Source organism: Carcharodon carcharias, chromosome 8 (assembly GCF_017639515.1).
Source record: "Carcharodon carcharias isolate sCarCar2 chromosome 8, sCarCar2.pri, whole genome shotgun sequence".
In the NCBI taxonomy this organism is placed as follows: Eukaryota; Metazoa; Chordata; class Chondrichthyes; order Lamniformes; family Lamnidae; genus Carcharodon; species Carcharodon carcharias.
The window spans coordinates 33,708,206-33,725,206 of record NC_054474.1 but is presented as its reverse complement, the minus strand read 5'-3'; the positions used below and the strand labels follow the sequence as shown (position 1 = coordinate 33,725,206).

At 43.2% G+C, this 17,001-nt stretch overlaps 1 protein-coding gene across 1 annotated transcript in view; it reads left to right on the top strand.

The window, feature by feature from the left end:
• LOC121281548 (gamma-aminobutyric acid receptor subunit alpha-1-like) overlaps positions 1–12,709 on the top strand; it is a 54,026-nt gene extending 41,317 nt beyond the window's left edge. The window contains exon 10 of the mRNA XM_041194507.1: positions 11,189–12,709. Within this exon, the coding sequence (XP_041050441.1) occupies positions 11,189–11,500 (312 nt within the window). The 3' untranslated portion in view covers positions 11,501–12,709. The remainder of the gene's footprint in view (positions 1–11,188) is intronic.
• The last annotated feature ends 4,292 nt before the right edge of the window (positions 12,710–17,001 follow it).

The following is a 17,001-nucleotide window of genomic DNA, read 5'->3' as shown; positions in this document are numbered from 1 at the left end:
TCACTGCAGGAATTCCTCAGGGTAGTGTCCTAGGCCCAACCATCTTCAGCTGCTTCATCAATGACCTCCCTTCCATTATAAGGTCAGAAGTGGGGATGTTCACTGATGATTGCACAATGTTCAGTACCATTAGCGACTACTCAGATACTGAAGCAGTCCATGTCCAAATGCAGCAAGACCTGGACAATATCCAGGCTTGGGCTGACAAGTGGTAAGTAACATTCGCGCCACACAAGTGTCAGGCAATGACCATCTCCGATAAGAGAGAATCCAACCATCACCCCTTGATGTTCAATGGCATAACCATCACTGAATCCCCCACTATCATCATCCTGGGGGTCATTGGTAACCAATGACCAGAAACTGAACTGGACTAGCCATATAAATACTGTGGCTACAAGAGCAGGTCAGAGGCAAGTTCCCCTCCGAGGCATCATCATCCTGACTTGGAAATATGTCGCTGTTCCTTCACTGTCACTAGGGTAAAACCCTGGAACTCCCTTCCTAACAGCATTATGGGTGTACCTACACCACAAGGACGGCAGTGGTTCAAGAAGGCAGCTCACCACCCCCTTCTCAAGGGCAACTAGAGATGAGCAATAAATGCTGGGCTAGCCAGCGATGCCCGCCTCCAATCTTTGGAATTCTCCACGCAAAAGTTGCGGATGCTCCATCATTGAATACATTTAAGGCTGGGATAGACAGAATTTTTGTATCTCAGCGAATTAAGGGATATGGGAGTGGGCAGGAAAATGGAGTTGAAGCCCAGGATCAGCCATGATTGAATTGAATTGTGGGGCAGGCGCAACAGGTCACATGGCCTACTCCAGCTCCTATTTCTTGTATTCTTATAACATAATTGGAAGTTTAGAAGAGTAAGAGGTAGTTTGATTGAAATGTATAAGATCCTGAGGGGTCTTGACAGGGTGGATGGGGAGAGGATGTTTCATTTTGTGGGAGAATCTAGAACTAGGGGTCACGGTTTAAAAATAAGGGGTCATTCATTTAAAACAGAGACGAGGAGAAAGTTTTTCACTCGGGGTCGTGAGCCTTTGGAACTCTCTTCCTGAAAAGGTGGTGGAAGCAGGGCCTATGAATATTTTTAGGGCAGAGGTGGGATAGATTCTTGGTAAGTGAGGGGGTAATTGGTTATCAGGGGGTAGGTGGGATGCAGATTCCAGGTTACTATCAGATCAGCCATGATCTTATTAAATGGCAGGGCAGGCTCGAGGGGCTGAATGGCCTACTCCTGCTCCATGTTTGTATGATTGTATGATCACATGATCGTCGGTAGAAAATAAGTGCTACAATAATGTACTGAGTCATAGGCCAGGATTTTCCAACCCCATCGCGGGGGAGGCGGTGCCCCAACCAGAAGTCCATTGAATTGCAGTGGGACTGGAAGACCACAGCGGCAGGCGGGAGCAGAAAACCCCGCCCATGGAGTGGTAAAAACAGATACATTCTTGAAATTACCACATGGAACAAATGATTGATCGCAGTTAGATCATCTGAGGAAGCCTCACAAAGAGAAGTAATGGGGAGGGGGACAAATCCAGGCTGAATCAATTTGGTCTGTTTTTGTCTGATTCCTAGCAGTTGGTTACACAGCAGCATGACAAGGTCTTCAGAGAATGTTACATTTGCCCTTTCCATTGTGATTTGGGATGAAAACAACAGAAGGAAAAATGGGTGAGACGGGTACTTGCTAAAACTTGCTGCAGTCTTTCGTCAATTCCCCTTTAGCGGCACCACACTAGCAAATTTCTCATCCGGAAAACATTTAAAAATTTTGTTTGTACACTTTTTAATTTTGCATATTATCTATATGCTGCCATTTGACCAAACTAAAAGAGGAAGTAATGTTAGTTAGAAGAACATGATTGATGTCTTTAACTCAGTAGATACTATGCACTTGTCAGGCAGTTTGTAACAAAATGGTTCTCTCAAGCAGCCATTTGACATATTATAGCATTTACTGAACCAAATCCGAAGTAAACAATTATGTGATCAATTTTCTAACTATTTTGACATTATTGCTTCACACTTATATTATCTTTTAAATGGCTTGATCCTAAGAGATCCGCTAAAAACCCTGAGATTTCCGTAAACAAAGAAGATTTTTTGTAATATTACGAACAGCACACCTGACATCCTACTCATTTAGTAGGGTAATTTTCACTTTGCCTGTGGATCAGCCTCCATTTATACAACCATCCTTATTTTCCTTTCCATTTTTTAACTTTTTCTTTATTAATTCATGGGATGTGACGTTATTGGCAGGGCCAACGTTTACTGCACATCTCTAATTGTGATTGAGAAGGTGATGTTGAGCCAACTTCTTGAACCACTGTGGTCCAGGTGGCAAAGATGCTCCACTGTGCTGCTATGGGAAGGAGTTCCAGGATTTTGACCGGCAATGATAAAGGAACAGTGATATTATTCCAAGTCATGCTGGTCTGTGACTTGGAGGAGAACACGGAGGTGGTGACATTTCCATACTGCCTTGTCCTTCGAGGCGGTAGAGGTTATAGAAGTCTTTCTAAGTTGCCCCTCTTCTGGTGGGGCTGTCAGCCTTCCAAAGATCTAGGCCTTCTGATTGGACCTTGTTATGACTTTCGCCAGATCCCCAAGTTGTTGGGAAAATCTGATTAGGGACCATTAACATTCTGCTTAAAGTAGACAAAATTTGAGATTCAAGACACTTGCTCAGTGAATAAAACCACAAGATTCCATGAGTTTTGAACAAATAAGACTAAACTTTACTATACAAGGTCAGAAAGATAAAACAATTTACAATATGTATCTTATACTCTGACATTCAGGGTTATTATGAGATACATGTGAATTAACAAGCAAATTGTGGCCGAATACACCAAACGTCACAATAAATGGCAGATGCAAACAAAATAGAATCCATGATTTTTCAACCCCACCCAGATGTCAGTAACACTGGGCAGAATTTTTCCATTGGCATGTGGGGGCGGGCCCCACACATTCCCGTGTAAAATGACACGCGGTGACGTTGGGTGAGCGTCCTGACATCACCACGCACCATTGCAATATTTTGCTGACGGACGTGCGATGATGTCTGACATGCGTCCACCATTAATTAACGGGCCACTGAAGACCCTTGACTCACCAATCGATGCCGATTTTTCGGCGCCTGTGCAAACTTCAGGTCAGAGCATGGGCGCAATGGGTAGGCAGGTAGGACATATTTCTCTTAACCTCATCCACGGGCGGGATAAGAGGGCTCACTAGGGTCGTGAGTGCACGGTCAGGTATTTATTTTTAAAAGTTTTTGAAACTTGCCTGTGTGATCTGCAGCACTTCAAAATGCTGCGTTTTCTGGACTCTTAACCTTCAGGTCAGCACTCTGCAGTGAGGAATCTTTTCTGGACATGCAGGTTTCAGGAAACCTTCCCTTAGCCTGGGAATGGGAGCTGAACTGTCCACTGGAGGCAGCTCCTCTGAGGAGGAAGGGAAGACTAGAAGGGGGACGAGGCCAGGAGTGCACATTCAGCCTCCAGGGGAGCCACTTTTGGGAGGACAGGCACAGGCACAAGGGGTGCAGGGCCAAGAGGTAGTCTAAGGCGGAAGGGGCTACAGAAGATGCCATTATACTGCTGCCAGGGTATCCAGGCAGTGAAGCAGCTACCTCAATATGTCTGAGGTGCGGTGCTGAAGGAGGCTCTGACTGTCAAGGGGGACAGTCAACTACATCTGTCAGATGATAGGCCCTGAGATCTCCATGAACTGTGTGGGCGGATACCCATGCCAGTCGCTCTAAAGATCACAGCTGCCCTAAACTTCTATGCCACTGGCTCCTTCCAGGGCTCAGTGGGTGATCTTTGTGGTGTCTTCCAACCAGCTGTCCACACTTGTGTCAAGCAGGTTACAGACACTCTGTTCAGATGGGTATTGACCTTCATCTGCTTCCGCTGCGACCAGGAAAGCCATACACAGTGAGCCAAAGGCTTCGCAGCGATTGCTGGCTTCCCCTGCGTCCAGGGTGCAATAGACTGTACACATGTGGCCATCAAGGCGCCAGCTGGTGAGCCCGGTGCCTTCATCAACAGGAAGGGCTTCCACTCCATGAACATGCAGACAGTGTATGATCACAGGATGCAGATTCTGCAAATCTGTGAAAGATACCCAGGAAGCTCCCATGACACCTACATCCTCAGACACTCCCAGGTGCCGGAGCTCTTCAGTGCTGTGGCTCGGCTGGATGTTTGGCTGGTGGGTGACAAGGGCTATCCCCTGTGAAGGTGGCTCAAGACACCTCTCCGCCATCCAAGAACAGAAGCTGAGCAGCGGTACAGTAGGAGCCAAGCCTCCAAAAGGGCTGTGGTGAAAAGAACCATCGGTCTTCTTAAGATGCGCTTCCGATACCTGGACCGCTCAGGGGGCGTACTCCAGTACCCCCCAGATCGTGTCTCGGTGATAGTGGTTGCATGCTAAGCTCTGCACAATCTTGCACTTGAAAGGGGGGAGCTTGTGGACGAAGAAGATGTAGACGCAATGGCTGCGGCTGCACACGATGACTCCAGTAGTGATTCCAAGGATAGACGCTGACCCGGCATATTCCAGGGAGACAACGACACCAGGGAGGCTTTAATTCAACGAACCTTCAGCTAGCCCACCACAGATGGTCTACCAGGACAAGCCTTGGCTGTTAGCTTGATACTCGACATCTAGATGCAATATCTTCCAGGTTAGGAATAGTAACTAATGGCCTTGTTAATAAAGCTGAATGTCCAACAAAGCACTCATTACCGTTTTAGAAACCATACTCAGCAGTGGTGACATTTAATGTGTCAAGAAAAGCAACTTATTCCAAAAAAAAAGACAGCACATTACAAATCAAAACAAATCATAAGGACCTTGCCTCAGGCCAACACAAAAGCACCAGTGAAAAACCCATGGTGTGCGTAAGGTGCGTTATGGTTTCATTTCCAGGAGCTATGTCTTGGTGCTGGCCCATCGCTCAGAGTGGCACCTGAGACAGCCTGCTGACTCTGCTGTCCTGTTGGCCTCGATGACCTTGGTGGTTGTCCACTGGCCTGTGGACCCAATGCTGGCCCTGCCTAGGAGGGGGCTGCCAGTTCTACAGCTTGCATCTCCCCAGTTGTCACAGCCTCACTGATGCTACGGTCACTAGGAGAGGGACGGAGGAGCTGCCACCCTCATCTGGAGTGCCCAGAGAGGAGCCCGCAGAGATGACAGGCAGCTGCTATGCCGATGTAAGGTCACTTCAGACCTCCCTGCTCACTGTGGATGGATGTGCACCGAGCTGGGAAAGTTGATGCCCAGACCATTTCCCACACTGGCACTGATCAGCTGAGGTCAACGCCGATGTGAGGGCTTGATGGTCAGAGTACATCCCCAGGAAGCCCTGACGAATCTCCTAGAGGAGCCTCCCCAAGAGAGTCGCCTCTCTCTCCATGGAGGACGCATGGTGTTCGGACATGTGGCTCATTGCTTCGGCGATTGTCTGCGTAGACTCTGCCACCACAGAGACCAAGCTAAGCGTAGCCTCATGGATCTCCCCCAGATGCTCCCGTGCACCCAGTCACATTTCCTGCACCTGCTGCATCACGGACAACTCCATAGGCACATCATCAGGCACCGACAGAGCATGTGCCTGGTCTCCTGCAGTCCTTCGACTGCTGGTGCCATGGGCACTCTCTGTCTTTGCCAGCTCCTCCAGCGACTGTGAAGTGCCCTCACCACTGTGCCCCGGGACACTAGCTGATGTCTGAATTCCCACTGATGTGCTAGTATCTGCGCTGGTGCCTGCCTCGCAGAAATGGTCTGATGCTGGTGAGACTTCAGGCCCCTCAGGTGTGAGAGGGAGCCCCTGCTACTCCTCCTCCCAGCCCTGCTCCGATGATGCTGAAAAAAAGAACAAGGACAGTGGATCAGTTAACGTGGAGACAATGTCAATGTGCATCCCTGTCCCCTGGATCATTTATGCGTTCACCCTTCTATAACCAATGGTCAAGCCATGTTGCAGAATTAAATCATTTAACATTCAGCAGTGCTATGCCTGTTAGGAGAACAAAGCTGACCTTACTGTTGGGCATAAATACCTGGCCAGGGCATCCCAGCCTCCCCGACACCGGTTGACTTGGGTGCATGGCGCTTCTCCAGATCCAGGGCCTCCTGCTCGAAACGGCTTAGAATGGCAATCTGTGCCTGGCTGCAGCCAATCCACACACGCTCTGCCGTGTTATGAGCATTCTTCTCCTGAAAATTAGTGACGAGCATTGATGAGTGAAATTTGCACATGGACTCTCTTTGTGCACGGCCCACCCCAACCAGAGTGGGATATACCAGGACTCCGGTCACCCTCACCCTGCTGCTGCTGAGCACTCACACAAAGATGCTAGGCCTGCTCCCCACCCCACCACCCTCCCCTTGGACACATGCTGCCGACATCACATTAGGCACCACACGGTATATCCTTCCATAGCAAGGAGGCGTAAGCATGTGGAGCACAGAGCACAGAGCACAGCAGATGGTTCATTGCCACACCACCTTGATGCTCCCCTCCCAGCATGTCATCACCCTGACTTGGACATGTCCTGGAGTTCCAGCACTGTGCCTAGGGGCAGCTCCTCCTTGTTGCCCCCAAACCAGTCATGTGGGACTCAGTGTAACACATGCTGCGGGGGCAAAAATCATCTCCTTATCATCCTCTCAGGCTGACCTCAGCATGGGCAGTGTCTGCTGGCCCACCCAGCAAAGGACAAATGTCGTCAATGATTCAATGCGGTCACTACACACAGACTGTGCGGGGATGGGAGCAGCAGGGGGGTAAGCCGACCTGCTGGGTTAAATGCCCAATGCCATCATGGTACTCACCCTGCCAGAGCGCAGCAAGTCATTGAAGCGCTTGCAATACTGGATTCAGGTGCGTTGCACCACATTGCAAGAGCTCACCATCTCCGCCACCTCCTTCCAGGCATGTGGGGGGGCCTCCCCCTCCCATCCTGGGGTACGAGGACCTCCTGCCATGCTGCCACCTCTTCGAAGGCAGCAAGGCAATCATCCAAAAAAATGAGGCACACACTGGCCCCCCCACCCTACTCTCTCACCTGGCCTGTCCCACTGCCCTACCCTCCGGACTGGCCTGCTCACCTGAAGCCCTCAGGTGAGCCTGTCCACTTGCCATTGTGAGAAGCCTTGCAAAGGCTGCCAGTGCTTCATGTAAATATGCCGCCGGGTCACCATTGGACCTAGTGGACAGTGCAGTCATGCCACCGCCCGCCCAATCCTGCTTTGCCACCCCCCCCCCCCACCACCACCACTCCCCCCCCTCCTGCCAACCAGAAAATTCAACCCATTGAGTGAACCAATTTAATGGAAACTCTGTCTCCCTCACAAGGGATTCCAGTCTTCATCTTTGAAGATCTAACCTGGGAATTCTCTAAAAGTCGTTCCAACTCAGACGGCATTAACAACGATCCACCTCACTGCGTTTCAATCTAGTCTCCTGAGATTCTGTTCCCCTGGATTCCCGAGTATGCATCCAAGCACCAACTCACAAGCACAACTTCAACTCATCGGCCACACTGAGCGGAATATTACTGCTCCAAAGGGGGACCTTTACCTCAACAGCCCGGTGTCACCGACCGTTAGCTGCATTCTCCACTTAAAGTCTGCTCCCTGCAGACCTTTTCCTGTTTGGAGTCTGTTTCTCTGCTTCTCTTTTTTTAACTGAACTGGGACCTTTTGCTGCCCTTGTCCTCTCTTTGGTAGTCTTCTATTGGGACCATCTCCCTGTCCCCTCTCCTGTTTGGGACTTCTCCCTTTCCCCTCTCCCTGTGCCCTACTTGGAACACTTGTCCTCTGTGGTGCTTTGCTCCTGGTCACGTGACCTGGGTTCTTGTGCTGTTTTCCTTCCTGCACAGGCGCTCTGGGCCCAAAGAATGTAAAAAATTGCAAACTGCACACGTGCAGCCCGCTTCCAGTCTGCGCACTTTTGCTCCAAGGTATTGTGGGAGTTGATGTTCCCGACTCCTGCTCTCAATTTTAAGGTAAGTTGACTTTCATAACTTGCTGCAACCTCAGAAACCTGTCCACTGTCCTTAATTGTACGGCAGGAGTGGAGGTGCCCAATTGGGGAGCCGACTCATGGAAGATCATGCCAGCGTGTACATTGCAGAAGGTGGGGTTGGGACCCAGAAAAGGCCCTCACTCCTGATAAACATCTTTCATCATAAGATTCTCCTTAAATCCTCGCTATCAAATTTTGTTGAACAGCATTCCTGTGAAGTGCCTTGAGACACTTTATTACCTTCAAGGCTTGCTATGAGTGTAAGTAGTTCTTGTTGCTGTTGATAATGATACACTCTTGTGAAAACTGTAAAATGCACTGGCACACAGTGTTGATGGCTTAGAGGAGATGATCCATATATACTTACCCTTTCTGGAAGCACTTGGTTAAAATGGTCCTATTAACAATCAGGTTGCACTGTGATGTATATAGTGCACCATCAAACATTTTACATCTAAGTTCACTTCAGAATTATCCATAATTATTCCATAACATTACTCATTCCCACCTTAATCTATCAATTAGATTGCTTTGTACTCTGTTACTGAGCAGAATGCTCATTGTTCTCAAACTCCTCATTGGCCTCGACCCTCTCTTTCTCTGTATTCTCCTCTAGTACAAAAATCTCTGAGATTTTTGCACTCATCTATTCCTGGCCTTAGGAGCATCCCCAATTTTCAATGCTGCACCATTTGTGGCCATTCTTTCAGCTGCCTAGGTCCTAAACTCTGGAATTCCATCCCTAATCCTGTCCAACTCGCTACCTCTCTTTCTTCCAATTAGATACTCCTTAAAACCCATCTCCTTGGATCATGCTTTTGACCACCTGCCCTAAGATTGCCTTACGTGGCTCAGTATCAACTTTTGCTTTATAACGCTTGTTTGAAGGACCTTGGGACATTTTATTTTTTTAAAGATGCTATATAAATGTAAGTTATTGTTGTTCTATCTCCATGGTTGGGATATATAGTTTGCAGCATACAACTCCAGGATGAAAGAAGGCAAATTAATTAAACTATAGTCTTTTATCTAGTAAATCCTATATTTCAATGCAGGAGGCCACAACTTAAATAACAAGTTAACGGTTCTTCCGATGCTAGAGGTGTATTTCCAACATGCACTGTTTTAATTTCAAATTTCCAGTACTCATTTTATTTCTCCTTGTTGCTTTTTGGTGGTGGCAGTTTTTAAAAACTTTGAAGCCTATAGCCCGACACCAGGATGAATTCTGGGTCCCGACCCCGCGCCTCAGCTTCATTACTCTTGCGGCACTACTTTTTGAATGCAAATGGCTAGGAGACGAGCTTAGCATCCAATTAGTGGTGCCAAGCCATGTTGGAGACTGCAGATGCCTTGCCAATTAGAGCAAACAGTTCATCAGATGGCCAGGAAGTTGAACATGGTGGAAAGCGAGCATGAAGAACAAGGTTAGGAGCAGCACTCATGATCGCACTCGTTGACTCCACAGATTTGAATCCATATCAACTACACAGAAACTTACTTGGATCTGGCAGTGAACCGGACAGCTGTGCACTTACTGGACTGTTCGAGCTTGCCCAAAAAAGGCACTGAAAATTATAACGTCAAATGGTCAAGCTCCTTAATGAGCTTAAGGAGCCATTAATTGACAGCAACCACATTTTCCATTTCCTCCCCCACACTGGCCCCTTTAGCATTCGAAACTGTCCAAGAGAAATCAGCATGCCGTGACAATAACTGGGACCAGAATTCTGAATTTCCACCCACACCAGGGGCAGAAATTTGCCCTTGATGGGCGGGCGGGTCCGACCGACTCGGTGGCGGGCAGGCAGCCAATCACCGCCGCCGAAACGGGCCCTGCCGCCATTTTAAGTGGGCGGGCCAATTAAGGCCCACCCAGCAAGCCGCCCAACAGGAAGCGCTATGTGCTTCCTGTGCGGGCCGGGGGGGATTCCCCAATTGCCATAGTGTGCTCGTTCGCACATGCTCACGAAAGAGTGCACATCGCCCTGAGGCAAAGTGCTGCCTTAGGGAGATCACTGAAAGGCACTGAAACATTAAAAATAGAAAATTTTAAAAATCATTAACATGCCTCCCTCATGTGAAAATATCACATGAGATGGGACATGTTAATGAAATACAAAAAAACTTTATTACAATTTTATAATTCCAATATCAAACCTCATCCCGCCACTGGATGAGGTTTGTAAAAAAAAATCACTTACCCGCCTGCCCGTTGGGCCCATGCGCCGAGCCAAAGTTCACATGGGCCCCTCAAAACCCTGGTGGATTGAAGAGTTAATGGCCTTAACAAGGCCTTTAATTAATGATGGGCATGCCGACCGAAACATCGCGACACCGCGCGCTGACGTCGGGACGCTCACATGGCATTTTAAGGGCTGGCATGCGGACTCCGCCACCCGCAGGCCAGCCAGAAGATTCAGCTCCAGATGTGGGAATTGTTGCTTCAAGGCCAGCCTTACTGATTAAGGGTCACATGGTCAGAACAGCCAATCAGCACCGAGCACAGGGAAGCTTATAAAGGGCAGCGTTTTCCTTGTCTAGAGTGTGCATTGTAACCTTGCTAGAGGCCTGCAGCTAATCCAGCAGCTCTCTAAATAAAGTTTGTTGTTCAACTAAAGAAACCTCTCGCTAGTACATCTCTACATCAGGCCATGACCCCACGGCCCTTTGAAAATTCAGCCATGATCTTGTTGCAGATAATGGCCTTTTCCGAATCCTAAAAAATATTTAACTCTTATAGTGAATCTGTAAATCAAGAATCTCAAGAATATGTTTATTACCTGCTGATATTGAAATTGTTTTGATTCATATTTTCTGTATCTAAAATGGCTATGCTTCTTGTACACATCAGTCAAATCACCTAATACCTGAGTTAATTATTTACAATATACTTAATAGACGTTCATTACTGTTCCCTTGTCCACAAGTGTGTGACCAAGGACAATTGGGAGAAATATAGGAGAAACTGTGCAATATATAGGAAAAACTGTGCTTAGCTGAAACAGATATTACACCAATGCCCTTTTGTAGGTGTAGTTCTTTTGTTAACAATGACAATGAAACGTTTTTTCTTCAAAAGTATTTTTTTGGGAAAATGTTTTGAATTTTGTTTCACAGAGAAAGGAAAAGGAACGAGAGGCTCTATTGAAGAAAAACAATACCTACACAGCAACATCAGCGAACTTTGCACCAAACATTGCAAAGGATGCAGGTCTGGCAACCATTGCAAAGAGTGCCGGTGCAGAATCTAAAGAACCCAAACCAGAACAAAAGCCTCCAGAACCCAAGAAGACATTCAACAGTGTCAGTAAAATTGACAGACTGGCCAGAATAGCATTTCCATTAATGTTTGGCATTTTCAACTTGGTTTATTGGGCTACTTATTTGAATAGAGAGACAGTTATCAAAGGTGATGATGAACATAACTAGAAAACATAAAGAAAGAGCTCCTTAGATTTCAAACTAATTTTATTTGTTGGGAAATTTCATGAAATTTCTTACAGATTATATCTCCCCATTCAATCTGTTGCATACATTATTTTTCTTTTGCCCTTTCTGAAACACAATCCCAATATTTTTCTGATAACATCAGAAAGAAAACTACCTTGTATAAAGCATTATTACCTTGTCGATAAGACCAGTCTAGTTCTGTGTCCCAGCTGATATTACAGAATTATTACAGATTTGCCATTCTCATTGTATAGGGACTTTCTTCTAATAGCATGTCCATGAACAGAAGAAATTTGATTTTAAACTATTCTCACAGCAGGGTCCATGTGAATTGTGAAATAGTCTTAAAAATTCCTGGCTCTTGACCAGCAGTAGTGAGAAGCTTTTGTGTTCAGAGTTGGGTAAGGCCCATGATTGGCATTAGCTGCAGACTTTGTGGATTATTTTGTTTACTTTCAAGCTGTTTTGCAGGTGTATTTAGAAGAAAGAAGAAAGAGATTTCAAATGTTGAACTTTATAATTCAAAGGTTGTATATGTTTCAGCTATATTTTCTTTCACATTATGTGGAAAATCTATCCATTATAATACATGAGCAAAACATGGTTTTAAATGCAATTAGTTATTATGCACCAAACATTGACATGTTTACTCTAGGATGGCAATAGCTACTAAATAGCCAGTGGGGCTTGTGACTCAAACAGTTAGTTGCTGAATGATAAGACCTTAATATAAGGAGTGTGGTGTCAACTAGTATGGAATTATTTCTTGCCTGGATAAGTAAATTGCACTTTTCCAATTAATTTATGAAACACTCTCCTTCTCCCTTCCAAAAACTGTAAAATCAGTTAAGTATTTTCTAGCTTTAAAAACAAGAACATTTAAATTTGCATAAAAACAGATTAGAAAATACTAAATATCTAAATATCTTTTTGTTAAGTGATATCTAGATGTGGTACTAAACAGTTTTACATAAACATGTCACTTTAAGTTTGAGAGATACCAACAAAGTTAGCTCACTCCACTTTTTTGAGCTAAGGAAAGTTGCCAGTGAAAACCACTGAATTCTGATTCTATCAAAAGGACTGTACTGGAAAGGGTTAAAGGGCCATACAAGCATTCTTTTGAAAAATTCAATTCACAAAATGAACTTATTTTGTTGACTGCAGCTTATTAAATGTGATAATGTTATTTTGATGTCTTGATTTTTTTGCCCTTCCTTATTTACAACTATGAGACAGGTTAACAGTAACAGCACAGCACTCCAAGTGGTCTTCCTGCCCAAGCTATACAATGCTCGCTTGCACAAAAAAACCATTATTTGTGTTTAAATGAACTGATTTATGCTTTTCGGGTGTCAATGTACTTGTGATTATTGAATAAAAGCAGAAAGTGCTGGAAATACTCAGCACGTCTGGCAGCATCTGTGGAGAGAGAAGCAGAGTTAAAATTTCAAGTCAAATGTGACTCTTTCTCAGGACTGGGTCACTCGAAACACTAATTCTGTTTCTCACTCCAAAGATGCTTCCGGACCTGCTGTGTATTTCCAGAGCTTTCTGTTTTGATTTCAGATTTCTAGCATCTGCAGTATTTTGATTTTATGCTTGTAGTTATTGTTCTTTTATAGGAAGGGGATCATGCAGTTTTGCCCATTGGGATTATTTCTGTTGCTAAGCAAACTGAATGACATCATATGCATAAATATGTGCAATTTTCTAGTGACTTTTTGACAATGATTAGCAACAGAGATCCTCATCAGAGCACTCCAGAAAAGTTACTAGATGCCAAAACAAATATACAAAAAAAAAGCAGCAAAAGGAACTTTTCTAAACATAAAAAGACTTTTCAAAACCCATTGCATTGCCATTGGCAACATTGCACTATAGTTCCCTCATCCTCCAACTTTAAAGTGTAAATCCTTTCCATCCTCTACACATACCAATGATTTGAAACATTTGGTGAAGCTTGTTGCAGAAGCAATTAAAGATTAAATAAAAGACAAATTCCTGTTCAACAGGAAATGCAGCAATATAGGCCAAGCCAGATGGGAAATGAAAATATTCTGAGCAGGTTGTAAGGATGTTCTAGATAAACTATATTCTCATTTTTCATTCATACCTTCCTATGTTTTCAATTCTCATCCTGTCCATATTCCATGCACACCTGCTCACCCCGCCCCCCCTCAACCTACCTCCCCAACTATACTGCTGTCAATATCAATAACAAGATACCACACCATGCATATATTTTCTGCCAATGACAATGATGAGACATTTTGGGAATTATATGTGTTTCTGTGAATCTCCTGACACTCATATCAGGAGTCACCACTTGGAACCATGCTGCTAAACCTATCATGCAGCAAAATGCACAGAGTTCCCACTAGAGTTACCTGTATGCTGCTGGGGGTGGGTCAAATGGTGGTGAAACATTGCAACTTTCATTCAATTACAAATGAATACAAACCGGAATGTGGTCAATATTCTAAAGGCCATCAGATCCAAGAAACATCAGATTCTAATATCTTTTGAGTTGCAAAGTCCATCCATATTTGATCAACAGGGGAAACTAAAGTTAAAACTTGAGATATTCATCATATCATCTAAAATATAAATAATTTGAGAATCGCTGCTTGAATAACAAAATATACCAGGCCTGGAAACCTTACAAGATAATATTATTCTTTATCCAATAAAAAGTGTGACTGAGATTTAACTTCTGTTTTCTACAAATTACAACCTTCCTCTCTTGTGCATACGCCAAGAGGAAACTGCAATGCGCATGAAATCATACGAATGTATTTAAGGTAGTGTTTGATCAGTGGAGAGGGTAGCTCATTTCTCAATGAAATTACTGTAGAACACTGTCATTAATCAGTTAATAAGTTAACATTTTTAATATTAATTACAAAAGCTGCACAACATCACAATTTTCTTCTCGACGGCTATTAAAATTGAGGCAAAACATTATTTATTGACACATAAATATTCAAAAACATCTTTTTAAAAAATTGCAGAAAGATTTATTTTGCTTTGTTTTCCTTGAAACTGCTTTCTGCTCGCTGATCCACATCCACTACCCATCACCACTTTGCTCAAAAAATGGATACCATAGCCAAAATCCTGTTCAAACCTTGAACGCGTTTGTTACATATGGGTTTTTAAAAACATCGACACTGGATCCCCATACACCAACCTGTGCTGAAAGGATCTTTGGCATCAGCACAGAAAAAAAAGTTTGAATTTGTCCACAAATTTACCCTTTGTTCTAACATCCAAACAGAAGAATGTAAATAATTCCCAAGTGAGTGATACATTTTCAAGAGGACATTTGACCAATAAAAAATGTGGTGTTGTGCAGTTCCAGAATTTCTTGTTCAAAAAACACCAAATAATGAAAACTATTGAAAAATAAATGGCACAAATAATAATTAACATGTACTGTACACACATTGTAGTGACTTTTTTAATCAAACTGTGAAATAACTCTGATTTCTTCCATTCAATTTAAGGAAGATAAGGAAAAAATGTTTCTAAATAATCCAAAGAAACTTTTTATACTTATTGGTATTCCTGAGCTTTGGCACTAGCCTTTAAAATGACCTGGGAGATGGAATTTTATGCAGAGGTCACCTTGATGTAACTCTAGTGCTACTTTTAGTAGGAAGGATAAGGCCATTGAATACAATCTGAATTGTTGTTGTTAATGGAGCAAAATTTGCAATCATATTGTGAAGAGGCAGTCTCTGAACAGTTAATACTAAAGCTTAAAACATAGCAGCACTGTCTGACTGAAAGGCACCAATAGGTATAAAGGCATTTCTTTCTTTGACAATTAATAATTCTGGTGCAATTTGGTAATATATGAGTCCCCTTTAAGTCCAGTTTGTGAATATATTATTTAAATACTTATTTACAAACACCATACCTACGTAGTTGAAAAAAGCAGTGTTGAAGGAGGACTTAGAAGTATAACAGTGTTATCTTAACAAAATCAAGCTGACAAAATCCCTCACCTTCATAACTGCCTTGTATTTTAGCAATATTGCTGTAAGAAAAATATACTTCAAATGTAAGGGCTTCTAGTATCTGTGGAAATATAACTTTAAATAACCTGTGTAGATAAAACCTGTATAGAATTTTATTTTATTTTGGGGGGGGGCTCCGTCATCTTCCTCGTAAATGCTTCGGATGTTTTTTGCTGTCTATTTCACAATTTTTTTTTTGTAGAAAGTCTCATCTCAAAAGAATGCTGTCGTTTTCACCCACAGCTTATCTAAATGTTACTCCCTTATGTCTTCATGTGTCTTTTGCACATTGCTTTGAATAAACTAATGAAATTAGTCAGCTTTTTTGCTATGCAATAACCGCTTTGTATCACTTCTTGGTTCTCAATTTGTAGATGTAAATGTGAATTGATAAATAATGTATAGAGTAAAATACACTTTACCAAATTGAAGTATCCTAACTGAGCTTTTATAAAGAGCTTTGCTGAGTCAGTTACCAGGGGGTTTTGTCAATTACAAAAAATCCCAAACTTTTAAATTCAATTTGAAAAAAATTGTTGGGGAAAGGGTGGGAGAGGTGAAAATTTAGGAGCTGACCATCATAAGTTATATTTAATGTAGTAAACACTGGCTGGCTTGAAAGCTTTAAATTGCAATTTGTGTAACTCATTGCTGAGCATTTTTCAGATATGTATAATAATAAATTTGGATGATAGGTAAGGGGCAGAGAAAATCTTGTGAATTCAAATTTATTTTGAAGGCTTGGATTTTTTAACAAAACAATTGAACGAACCCCCCCATTTTCTGAAATCATTTTGTCTTCCTTGTTGATTACTATTATTATTATTGGAAGGCTGCTAATTACTGTTGGACTGATGGCAATTACTAGGCTAAGGCGTCAAATGACGTTCACACATTTGTCTAATGATGAGAGATATAATGTACCCAGATGCAATAAATCCCATTAAAGCTGTGGTATTCCTCTTTGACCTGCTCAGGCTCCACTTTAGAATTACTATGACATGTCTTTTTTTTTAAATAAATCTTTTTCTCTAACTACAAAAATTCACTTGAAATTTGCTAACATGTTGCTCTTACAATTATTGTAACTTTTTGTCTATAATTTGTACCGAAAGTAATGTTTTGCCAGAATTTCTAGATTTTAAAATGGGACAAGACATATAATCACACTAAAAAAGGACAGGAAAAGACCAATCAGTCCATCAAACGTGTCCCATGCACACTTCAAAGTTATACCAGTGAATGCATGATGATTTATTGCATTTTTATAATTGCCTTGTTTGGTCTGAGGGAGAATACTGCAACTTTAAATTTCTGAAAAGATTGTATTAGGGTCTGATGAGAAAGATAAGATATTTTATTGGATTATAGAGTTTATCACAAGTTCTTGAATATATTTCAGTCTCTTATAGTTGCTACTGAACTAGTTGATGATAATAAACTTAAATTATTGGT